We start from the raw sequence: 12,368 nt of genomic DNA on the forward strand, positions 1-12,368 counted from the left end.
GTGTGTGTGTGTGTGTGTAAAACAGAATCACTGTGCTGTACACCTGAAAGTAACACGACGTACATCAACTTCAGTTAGAAAAAAATCATGGCTGTTGGTCAAGTCTTCCTTAACATTCCCCCCTGTTCAACAGGAAAAAGAAAAGAAAGGAGGAAAATCGTTGTGTGCGGGGAGGCGTGCAAGCAGGGGGTCCACTGGGACCTTCCTGATGTGGGGAAGTGTAAGTAAATCCGTGGAAAGTTCTAGCCATGCTTGATCTGGCTGCTTTTGAGCTTGGACTGCAGGACTTCTTGAGTGACCACAAGAGATTATTTCAGTTGTCCTGCTAAAAGCGTGCTAAAGTTGTAGCAGACGAGTACAAAAGATATAAAACTGCAGGGTCCAAGAAAATGGGAAAAGATGGCAGTAGCTCAGTAATTTCAGCAGTGTTTTTGGAAGACCGAAAGCAGGCGTATGCCCGATGGGCCTTCAGGACAGTCCCTGCGTTTCAGGGGCTGGAGCTGCAGTGCCCAGACTCCCTGCCAGCGGCTCCTGGTATCGTTCAGCCCCTGAGACGCACTCCCATGACATTTGAAGGTGGGAGGGAGGTGGACCCTTCCTCCTCTGGCTGTGCTGTGGGTGCGCAGGCTTGGACCGGGGGGAGGTGGCAGGGCTGCAGAGTGGTGGTGGTCCTGGCAGGGTGTGTCTGCTCACTGGCAGGTGGCAGGCTGGCTTTAGCTGCAGCACAGAGGGCATGTTGACCTTAGAGGTGGCCTGTTTTCTCCGAGCACCTCCAGCCTTGTCAGCTGTTGTAAACCCCTTTGTGTTGGAAATACCTACGTGGTCCCTGCTCTGAGTGAGTCATGTCTGATACAGATGGCAATGTAAAAGACGTGTAAAAGTGTAATGGAGAAGAACTTACAGCTTTATTAAGAGACATTCAAGAAGACTGGAGTAAATACAGACAAGGCGTTCTAAGCAAGGAAGGCTCAGTGCAGTAAAGCTGCCTGTTCTTCTCATATTGATCTATGGATTCAGTTTTTTGGGAAACGTGACAAGTCAGTTCTGAAACACTTGGAAGGATGAAGTCCTGAGGTCAGTCGGGCACTTTGAAGAAGAGTGAGAAGCACCCCAGCTTCGCCATTGTGGAGGCTTCCTCCATGAGGGCTCAGGTGAGGCAGAAGTGCTGCCAGGAACAGACGCGGAAGCCTGACCCGTGGGCAGGGGGTGGGGTCCTTGGCGCCCTGCGCGTGGCAGCCAGAAGAGAGGCTGTCGCATCCATGGTGCACAGTCCACAGAAGGTCAGTGTCAGGCTGATCGAAGAAGAACTCCTGGAAGACAATAGAGAACACCTTTATGACTTTGGTAGGGAAGGGTTTTTCAGTCACAAAAAAATGTTAACTTGAAAATAAAAAAGACCAGTTTTACCAGAGTGAAGTTAAGATCTCTCTTTATCAAAAAGCCCTGATAGGCCTTGCAGACGCTGCCACCCCGGAGCCTCCCGCGCAGCCTAGCCACGGTCAGCCCCACTGTGTTCTCCCACATCGCCGTCGGTGGCGAGCCCTTGGGCCGCGACTCCTTTGAGCTGTTTGTGGACATAGTTCCCAAGACAGCAGGAAACTTTTGTGCTCTGAGCACTGGGAAGGAAGGCTTTGGTTATAAAGGTTCTTGCTTTCACAGAATGATTCCGGGATTTATGTGCTGGGGTGGTGACTTCACACGCCATGATGGCACTGGTGGCAGGTCCATCTGTGGGGAGAAAGTTGATGATGGGAATTTCCTCCTGAAGCATACGGGTCCTGGCATCCTGTCCATGGCAAATGCTGGCCCCAACACAAACGGTTCCCCGTTTTTCATCTGCACTGCCAAGACTGAGTGGTTGGATGGCAAGCATGTGGTCTCTGGCAGGGTGAGAGGGGGCATGAGTATCATGGAAGCCGTGGAGCACTTTGGGCCCAGGAATGGCAAGACCAGCAAGAAGATCACTATTGCTGACTGCGGACAGATCTAATAAATTTGACTTGTGTTTTATCTTAACCTCCAGACCACTCCTTCTGTAACTCAGGAGAGCACCCCTTCCCCCGCATCTGCTCGAAATAGCCTATCATCTTTGTGCTCTCACTGCAGTTCTTTGGGTTCCATATTTTCCTTATTCCCCTCCAAGTTGAGCTGAATTGAAAAGTTAAGTTTATGATTATGAAATAAAAAGTAAAACAAAGCAAAAAAAGCCCCAGTGAAGACTGTGAGCAGACAGGCCGCAGGGTTGAGGGGTGTGTGCCGCACATGTAGCCTGGGCGGGGTTAGAATCCCGCGCATGGAGGGAGCTCGCGTGAGCGAGCAGAATACGGCCCGGCGTGGCGCAGGACACAGACAAGTGTGGTGGCCGAGCCCATGAAGAGGTGTTCTCCCCTTAGTATTCAGAGGCTGCGGTGAGCCCCCACTGCAGGTGCTTACATCGGCGAAACTTAAGACGTCTGACAGACCCAGGTGTTGGAGAGTGTGTGGGTGGCTTGGAGGTCTTTGGGCCATTGGTGAGAGGGGTGCACTGACACACCCACTTTGGAAAACAGGCATTAACTCGCAAAGCTCATATTCTGTGATCCAGTATTTCCATTTGGGGAAGCACTGGAGACGTTCTTGCAGTGCTGTCCATACTCACACACAGCCTGGCAGCAACCAGTGTGTGTGCTCACCGGGGAGTGTTGGGCCCAGCGACGGCTCTTGAGGCAGAATGTAGGTGACGAGGGCGGGTTGCCCACGAGCACACACAGCGCAGTAAAGACAAGCGGGACTGAGCACCGTCTCATTTTCAGACACATCCACGTGTGGTGGACCGAGAGGAAGAAAGGCTGCGCCCTGATCCGCAGAAGCCGGGCTCTGGCTCCTTGCTGGCGGGGAGACAGACGGGTCCGCCAGGGAGAAGCACTGGCTGGGGTGCAGCCCCACCGCGGATGTCTGACTTCGCAGGGGCTGGGGCGCCACAGCCTCCTTTCTGAGTAGGCTTACGTCTCACATAAGTGCTGCAGGTACTCTTTGCGGTGTTTCAGATATTAGACAGCCTTGTTTGTTTGTTTTAGAAAAGCCAGTGGAAGGAGAGTGAAGACCGACGTGGCAGAGGAAGTGCAGCCGCGGGCCTGCCTGGGGGAGGGAACAGCAGGACATGAGCCAGTCGGCCCTAAATGCCCTAAACGCCCAGGCTGATGGGCATCTGGCTGGGGGTGGGTGGACTTCCTCACTCCGCGGGGCTAGACAGCTCTTCCATGGCAGGCGTGAAGCTTAGTCTCCAGACCTTTGCCATGCTGTGTGGTAGCCACGAGTCACGTGTGGTTACTGAGCACCTGAAATGCAGCCGTTTCCAACTAAGGTGCCTCACACCGGTAAAATATACACCGAGTATCAAAGACTAAATACAGAAAAGTGGAACACCTCATTAATGCTTCTTAGCATTTATTACGTGTTGAAATTATAGTGTTTTGGGGGCTTCCCTGGTGGCGCAGTGGTTGAGAATCCGCCTGCCAATGCAGGGGACACAGGTTCGAGCCCTGGGCTGGGAAGATCCCACATGCCACGGAGCAGCTAAGCCTGCGCGCCACAACTACTGAGTCTGTGCTCCACAACTACTGAAGCCCACGTGCCTAGAGCCCGTGCCCTACAACAAGAGAAGCCACCTCAGTGAGAAGCCTGTGCGCTGCAGTGAAGAGTAGCCCCTGTTCACTGCAACTAGAGAAAACCCGCGTGTAGCAACGAAGACCCGATGCAGCCAATAAATAAATAATTAATTAATATTAAACAAAAAAAGAAATTATAGTGTTTTGAATGTATTCGATTGAATACAATTATTAAGACTGATTTAATCACTTTCAAAATATGGCTTGCATTATATTTCTGCTAGACAGCACTTGGACTTACAGTCTGCAGAATAGGAGACACCAGGTCCAGCAGAGGGGAGCCATGAGGTGGAAAACAGAGGAATTGAGAGAAATCTCTATGGGGACAGGTGAGACCGTTGGCCACATCTTCTGCCCTGCTCCCCAAATGCCAGCAGTCTGGTCTGTTTCCTCTGGCAGGGGCTGGGGGAGTCTTTCCTGGAGAAACTGGCACTTCCTGGATGAGGTAAAAGGTGTCAGCACGGCAGAGGGCCGCCACCTTGAACTTACCTGCGCCCTGCCAGCACTTGGCCCACAGGTGCTCACAGAGCCCCTGGCAGGCGGGACCACCTTCCTCTTAAACCTGAAAGGCAGCCGGTGCCGTCTGGACGCTGGGAGGAGACGGCTGCGGGTGGCTTCCCGGACCCTGGACAGAGCGCGCCGCACGAGAGGGCCAGCGCGGAGCGGCTGCGGGGCTGGCTGCGCCAGGTGCGGGTCCCCGCTGCCCGGCGGCCATCCTGTGGGCCAGGCGCTCCTTGAACTTCCTTGTCCTCACCTGTGAGGTGGGGGGTGCTGGTGCCTCTCCGAGGGCTGTCAGAGGACTGATGGCCACAGGGCGCTCAGGGCAGAACACGGCGCTCTGCAGTCCCCTGCCGTGTGTGAGCTCTTATTGTATTCACTCAGGGAGTAGAAAGAAAACTTCAGTAATGTTTTTTTTCTTGGCCACGCCACGCGGCATAGCAGTATATTCTGATCTCAGCAAAATGGCTGTCTCGGAAACTCCAGACCCCCCATCCTGCACGGATACATTCAGAAAGCAAGCAGAGGCTGGCTAGAATAACTTCACGGAAGCACCAGAGACAGACAGAGTCTACAGCAACCATGGGAACACCCAGTCAGGAAGGAGCCCCGTTCAAGTGGTGGGAAATTTCGTGGCATTTTTACTCACCCACTTCCGCCCCCAGTGGCACAGCACGGTCTGAAAGAAGTGACAGCCCAGTTCCAAATTCCTCGTCTTCAACCCGAGGGAGAAGAGTGACCTTCTTTGCAACACTCTGACCTGTTTGGTGGCTGCCTGAGGGACTTAGCTCTGTGTTTTCTGACCTGAAGCTCAGGTGGGGAAAATGGCATAGCCCGGATCTCGGTCTGCAGAACACTGCAGGAAGTGGCCAGCAGTGCTCCCGGAGACTGGGTGCAGGTGCCTGGGGCACGCGGCCGTGGCGGAGGAGTCCAGCAGCACGCCCCAGGCCTGAGAAACAGGCGACCTGCGCTCGAAAGCTGAGACGTTTCATTTTACTTGTTTACTTTTTAAAAAGTTGTTTGTTTGTTTGTTTATTGGCTGTGTTGGGTCTTTGTTGCTGTGCAGGCTTTCTCTAGTTGCGGCAAATGGGGGCTTCTCTTTGTTGTGGTGCGTGGGCTCCTTACTGTGGTGGCTTCTCTTGTTGTGGAGCACAGGCTCAAGGTGTGTGGGCTTCAGTAGTTGTGGCACGTGGGCTCTGTAGTTGTGGCACATGGGCTCTAGAGCACAGGCTCAGTAGGTGTGGCTCACGGGCTTAGTTGCTCCGCAGCATGTGGGATCTTCCTGGACCAGGGATCAAACCTGCATCCCCTGCATTGGCAGGTGGATTCTTAACCACCATGCCATCAGGAAAGTCCCAATTAAGACATTTTAAAGCAGCCAAATATGAAAGATGTTCACACACAGGACCAGACGCAATGCAAGTACAGAAAAGACCTAAGAAGACCCTAAGTCTTCACCCTGAGCTGGTCTCAAGGCTTAGAACAAACCCTGCTAACTAGTGAAGGTCTTCCCCAAGGCAGAGCCAATCTGAAAGTTTGAGAGGGATATTTTTTCAAGTGCCTAATTTTCAGAAACGACAAGAACAAAATCACAGACATACAAAGAAACAGGAAGAAGATCATATGGCAGGAACTATCCCTCAAGAAACGGTGGGCCTCAGAATAGAAAACAAAGGCTTTAAAACTACTGTCTTAAATGTGCTCAAAGATGTGAAGGAAAACACGGACAAAAAACTAACCTGAATTGAAAAATTCACTAGAACACTCTGTGTAGTGTAATTCTCTCTAAATAAATCCACTTCTTACCTGTCCAGAAAAAAAAATTTCACCAGAATGGTTCAGCAGCGAGCTCCAACAGGCAGAAGAAAGACTAAGTGAGCTTGAAAACTGAACACTTAAAATTATGGAGTCTTTGGAACAAAAAGAAGAAAGAAAGATGGACAGAGCTTTGGGGACTTACAGAATCACCCAGCAGCAACCAACCAAGTGCACATCTTTCTCCTCAAATGCACGTGGCGCATGGTCTAGGTTAGACCACATGTTAGGCCACACAATAAGTCTGAAGAAATTTAAAAGATTGAAATCATACAAATCACAGTGGAATGAAACCAGATATCAACCGAAGAAGGAAACCTGGAACATTCACAAATGCATGGAAATTCAGCAACGCGCTCTTAAACAGTCGTGAGTCAGAAGAAATCACACAGGAAATTAGAAAATATCTTGAGACAAATGAAAACAACAAACCAATACTTATGGGCTGTGGCAAAAACAGTGGTAAGAAGGAAAAATATAGCTGTAAATACTTACATTAAGAAAGAAAGAGAGGGGAGGGAGGAGAGAGAGAGGGTCAGCTGGAGGGAGGGAGGAAGGGCCTCAAATCAGTAACCTAACTTTGCATCGTAAGGAAGTAGGCAAAGGACAAACTAAAGCAAAGCCAGCAGAAGGAAGGAGATGGCAAAGATCAGAACAGAGGTAAGTAGGGAATAGATAAACAATGGAGAAAATCAGCAAAATGGAAGATCAGCAAAACGGACAAAGCTTTAGCTAGGCCGCCTGCGGAGAAACCCACCAGATGGTGTGGGTGAGGCTGGTGCTGTGGGAGGCCCGGGCCCTGGCATAGGGAGGAAAATGAAGTGAGTAAAACCAGGTGGGGGGGCGGGGGGAGAGGAGTAAAGACTCAAATAACTAAAATAGGAAATGAAAGTTGGGACATCACTATCAATGTTACAGAAACAAAAAGGGTTGTAAGAGAGTACTGTGGAGAATTACCTGCCAACAAGTTAGGTAACATAAATGAAATGGACAGATTCCTAGAGCACATCGCCTGCCAAAAGGAAACTGCAGGCTGATGTCCTCAGAACATTGATGCAAAAATCCTGAACAAAGTACCCGCCAGTGGAATTTACCAGTACATGAAGAGGCTTACACGTCATGACCAAATGGGTTTATTCTTGGAACGCAAGGCTGGTTCAGAAAGCTAAAATCAGTGTCATATGCCACACTCGTAGAAGGTAGGAAAAAACACACGATCTTCTTGATGCAGGAAAGACATCTGGCAAAATTAAACATCCTTTCATAGTGAAAACACTCAGCAAGCTAGGAACAGACGAAGACTGCCGAGACGCAAGAAAGGCTGAGCTTCGTCGAAGGCAGAAGAGGGGCTGGGAGGCTGCCATCGCCTCCTCAAGTAAAGAACCATGACTGTGAGCTGAGCTGGTGTCACCCATCCCGGGGACCGCTTCTTCAGTAAGTCGCCCGTGTTCTGGTAGGGTGAAGGAGGGGCAGGTTTCCTGCGCACACGGTGCAGCAGTCGCAGTCTGGGTCTCTGGGCTGCCTTCTCCCTGACTTTTAATATGAGGAATTTCAGATCTACAGAAAAGGTGCAAGAATGGTGCATCGAATGTGTTCACCCGCCATTGGGATTTTGCCACAATTGCTTTCTCTGCATACGTTTCTTTCTGAACCCTTTAAGAGTGTGTTACAGGTACGACATTGACCCCTAAGTGTTGAGCCTCCAGCTTCTAAGAACAGGAACAGTCCACTGTGTAACCACAGTGCAGTTTCACTGTTGTAATTGTTTCTCCCCTTTTGTTGGTTTAAAATAAATAAACTTATTTATTTTTGGCTGCGTTGGGTCTTCATTGCTGTGCACGGGCTTTCTCTGTTTGTAGCGAACAGGGGCTACTCTTTGTTGTGGTGCACGGGCTTCTCACTGCAGTGGCTTCTCTTGTTGCAGAGCACAGGCTCTAGGCACATGGGCTTCGGTAGCGGTGGCATGAGGGCTTCAGTAGTTGTGGCTTGCAGGCTCTAGAGCGCAGGCTCAGTAGTTGTGGCTCGCAGGCTCTAGAGTGCAGGCTCAGTAGTTGTGGCACACGGGCTTTGTTGCTCTGCGGCATGTGGAACTTTCCCAGACCAGGGATCAAACCCATGTCCCCTGCATTGGCAGGCGGATTCTTAACCACTGCGCCACCAGGGGAGCCCCCCCGCCCCCGCTTTTGTAATGGAAAGTAATCTGTGAGTGAGTAGTGGATCCGTGGTCTGTGGAGGGGTTACCCAGCTGTTTCAGCTTACACTGATGATTCCCGTCCAAATCCGTCAGAACAGTGGTGGTTGAAAATGGTGTTTTGGGGGACTCCCCTGGTGGTCCAGTGGTTAAGAATCCGATTTCCAGTGCAGGGGACACGGGTTCCATCCCTGGTTCGGGAATGGAGATCCCACGTGCCGTGGAGCAGCTAAGCCCGTGTGCTGCAACCAGAGAGAAGCCTGCAGTGAAGAACCTGTGCAGCCAAAACTAAAAAAAAAAAAAAGTGTTTGTGTTTGTCTGCTCTGCACACTGCGCTTTGTGAGTGATGTTATTTTGTGAAGCGCTTTCCTGCCTTCTGGCGCTGGCCGTTTCAGGCTCCTCTTGCCTGTTCCCTCCCTAAGCCTGGACTCAGGAATGCATCTGAGTATCAGCTGTGCTCGCCCTTGCTCCCAGGCGCTTTCAGCAGATGGAGCAGGGAAACCTTTTGTTAAACCGCGAGTTTGTATTTGCTGTGCCTCCGATTCTAATCTAGATTTCCTCCTCTCCTCTCCCGTCTCCTTTCTGTACCTCCCTTTCCTATCGCAAGAACCCTGGTTCCCAGGATCATCTGTATATGGATTCAGTAGGCCAATTCTAAAGTACACATAAAAGAGTTTTGGCATTACTGCTCCTGTACCATGGCCAGGAGCAGACCTACTAAATTTATGATGTTACACTGTGTCCCATTGAGGGGGTACAGTCAGTTCTCTACTCAGAAGTCACTGAATTTTTATAATTAATTAATTATTAATTTACTAATTTATTTGGGTGTGTTGGGTGTTTGTTGCTGTGTGCGTGCTTTCTCTAGTTGTGGGGAGCGGGGTCTCTTCTTCGTTGTGGTGCACAGGCTTCTCATTGCGGTGGCTTCTTTTGTTGCAGAGCACAGGCTCTAGGCTTGCAGCCTTCAGTAGTTGCAGCACCTGGGCTCAGTAGTTGTGGCACACAGGCTTAGTTGCTCCGTGGCATGTGGAGTCTTCCCAGACCAGGGCTGGAACCTGTGTCCCCTGCACTGGCAGGCAGATTCTCACCTACCGTGCCACCAGGGAAGCCCCCGGAAGTCGCTGAATTTATTCCTGAATTTCTTCTGTGTAATTTGTTGACATCTGAATGTTTGCGTTCAGTTTAGGACTTTGCCTCCTCATCTTGTTGATTTATTTTTATTTTATTATTTTTTTTAAATTTATTTATTTGGTTGCACTGGGTCTTAGTTGCAGCACACAGGCTCCTTAGTTGTGGCAGGTGGGCTCTTAGTTGCAGTGTGCATGTGGGATCCTCGTTCCCTGACCAGGGCTCGAACCCTGGCCCCCTGCACTGGGAGCATGGAATCTTAACCACTGGGCCACCAGGGAAGTCCCTGATTTATTTTTTAATTGAGATCTAAATCATGTACCATAAAATTTATTACCCCTTTAAAGTATACAATTTCATGGGTTTTAGTGTGTCCACAAGATTGTGTAACTGATTTATTTTCAGAATATGTAAAACATTAGCAAGATTCAAAAGTCATAACTGTATAAAAACACACACTTAGAAGTTCTGCTTCCCTTTGCCTATTTCTACTCATATCTAATAGGCTTCCAGCTTGATTGGTTTCTGGCTTAAATCTTTTCTGAGTTCGGGGCATTTTTTATACATAAATTTATTTATTTACTTATTGGCTACTTTGGGTCTAGTTGTGGCGAGAGGGGCTACTCTTCATTGTGGTGTGCGAGCTTATCATGGTGGCTTCTCTTGTTGCAGAGCACGGGCTCTGGGTGCATGGGCTTCAATAGTTGCAGCTTGTAGCTCCGTAGTTGTGACTCGCGGGTTCTAGAGCGCAGGCTCAGTAGCTGTGGCGCACGGGCTTAGCTGCTCCATGGCATATGGGATCTTCCCGGACCAGGGATTGAACCGTGTCCCCTGCATTGGCAGGGGGATTCTTAACCACTGTGCTACCAGGGAAGTCCCTGGGCATTTTTTAATTACAAAAATAAGCAAATATATGTATTTTTTACTACTTTTTTCTTTACCCCTTTCTTACATAAAAAAGTGTCTTACTGTGTGTACTCTTTGCACTGATTTTTTTTAATTCCTCAGAATATCCTTAAAATAACTCTGTATTAATTGATAAAGTTTTTAAATTCTTTCTTACTGCTGTCTCTCTCCCCATCTTAGGGGTGTACCAGTCCCTTGTGTAGCCAGTGTCCTACGTGTGGGCCTTTACGTTCTCATTAGTTTGCTATTAAAATAACATCACAGCAGGTAACCTTCTGCACGTGTGGAGTTGATGAGGGGGTCAGGTTTGGAGATGTATCATCAGTGTAAATGCTGAAATTTCGGATTTCTGGGTCTAAGGGTCATGTGTGTAGCTTTGCAAAGTCCTTACTTTGTCCAGCTGTTGGCCTAGGATTTAGCTTTCTCGACTCAAATAAACTTAGAGTGAATTACTTGTAAAATAAGGCAGGTTTGAGACTGCCAGACGCTGAACTGGACGGCCCCTGGGACAGTGGTCACGGCCAGGCGCCTCACGTGCGGCTGCCTCCTCTGCGGGGGTTACCACTTGCCTCCTGCTTTCCAGCTTGCAGAACTTAGTCATTCTCTTTCCTGTTCTCTTTGTCCTTGTGACTGTGCCTTTTTAAAAATCCCATTACTGGACTTCCCTGGTGGGCCAGTGCTGCCACTGCAGGAGGCGTGGGGAAGTTCTGCATGCCTCGCAGGGCGCCAAAAAAAGATAATAAAATAAAATAAAATCTCGTTACTGTTGTTTTAATGGGTTTCAGTGACTGAGTATGTTTGTTCAATCTGATATCTTTAAGCAGAAGCTTCAAAAATGTTATTAGTGTGGGATTTTTATACCCAGAGAAGCCAGTCATACATGAGGATAGAATACAGAAATTTTAGGTATGAACAGACTCGTAGAAGTTGCCGTACCCTTTCCTAGAAAGATACGATCTTGTAAAAGGAGCGGGTTAAGCAAGAAAGAAGATGCCCTGGGGTCCAGGAGACAGGGTCCCAGTGCAGGAAGGTAGCAGAGTGGACCCCGGGATCAGAGCCAAGCCCCAGCCAGAGAGCAGCCAGTTCAGCCTGGGGCTGGAAGGGAGGCGGGGCTTCCGGGAAACAAAGTGGAGCCTGGAGACTCTGACGCTGTGTTTTCAGTGTTTAAAATTTTTACTGTTAGCCTTTGTTACCTGCTGGAACAGCTGAAAAAAATGAATGGCTGATATACAGAAAACTAAGAAAATTAAAAAATCGATGTAAACATTAACTCCAGGAAAAAAAGAAAGTTGTTAGAGGATCAGAATAGCCTTAGTATATGCTGTTTGGCAGACAGGTGAAAAATACTTACATTATGACTCTGTTCTAAGGGCTTTGGTTGTGAAGTTGATGCTCCTCTGTAGGGAAGGTAGGAGTGTGTGTGTGTACGTACACCTGCCCGACCTTAAGTCACCGGGGAGCATTTAAAATTGATAACGATAGAAACAGCCAGGTAAACCTGTTACTTGGAAATGCAGACATAACCATCGGAAGAGATAAGTAGAAGTAGACCTACTAGAAGAGGTAAGAAAAAAAATAATTTTAAAACGATCAGAAGAATTTTCTGTAGGAAATGGGAATAGGAGCCAGGGGGCTGGGGGAGGGGAGGCGTACCTGAGAATTGGGAAGACCTTGAGGGAGGTGCCCGACTCAGGTCAGTCTGCTGGCAGCTGAGGCCCGTGCCCGCGGGTGGAGCGTGCCTGAGCCTGGTGGCTTCAGCTCCTGTAGCAGAAGGTAAAATGTCCCTCCTGTGAACTTGTGCCGTGAGACACTCACGGACCTAGGAGCAGCAGGAAGGAGGCCAGTTTTGAACTTGAACTTACAGGGCTGTGTCTTTGCAGTTAGTCTCTGTGTGCTGTACATGTTGTCCACATGGGTATAAAATGGGAGGATGGGGTGTTCGTGTCGGTGTGTCTGTGATGGAACAGAGACAGACGTGGTCCCTGGGGCTCCTCCAAACCAGCAACCTGTAGCCAAGTGGGACCCCCCTGAGTGAGGTGACGCCCAGCTAGGGGGCAAGAGGATCAACTTAAAGAACATGTTGAATGTGACGGAGATACTGTTAGTAACTGTCTATTTCCTGGCTCTCTGGTTCTAGAAGTCCTGCGTTGGTTAGCAAGTATCGGTTAGCTTAGAGACGTTTT

At 49.3% G+C, this 12,368-nt stretch overlaps 2 protein-coding genes across 10 annotated transcripts in view; both read left to right on the forward strand.

The window, feature by feature from the left end:
* Nucleotides 1–12,368, forward strand: part of DGCR2 (DiGeorge syndrome critical region gene 2) — a 51,619-nt gene that overhangs the window by 15,260 nt on the left and 23,991 nt on the right. The window lies entirely within an intron of this gene.
* Nucleotides 1,140–2,057, forward strand: LOC130859654 (peptidyl-prolyl cis-trans isomerase A-like). Its single transcript, XM_057747246.1, has 2 exons — nucleotides 1,140–1,280; nucleotides 1,460–2,057. The coding sequence occupies exons 1-2, from the start codon at nucleotides 1,140–1,142 to the stop codon at nucleotides 1,988–1,990; spliced, it is 672 nt and encodes a 223-aa protein (XP_057603229.1). The 3' UTR covers nucleotides 1,991–2,057.

The sequence above is a fragment of the Hippopotamus amphibius genome, chromosome 8 (assembly GCF_030028045.1).
Source record: "Hippopotamus amphibius kiboko isolate mHipAmp2 chromosome 8, mHipAmp2.hap2, whole genome shotgun sequence".
NCBI lineage: Eukaryota > Metazoa > Chordata > Mammalia > Artiodactyla > Hippopotamidae > Hippopotamus > Hippopotamus amphibius.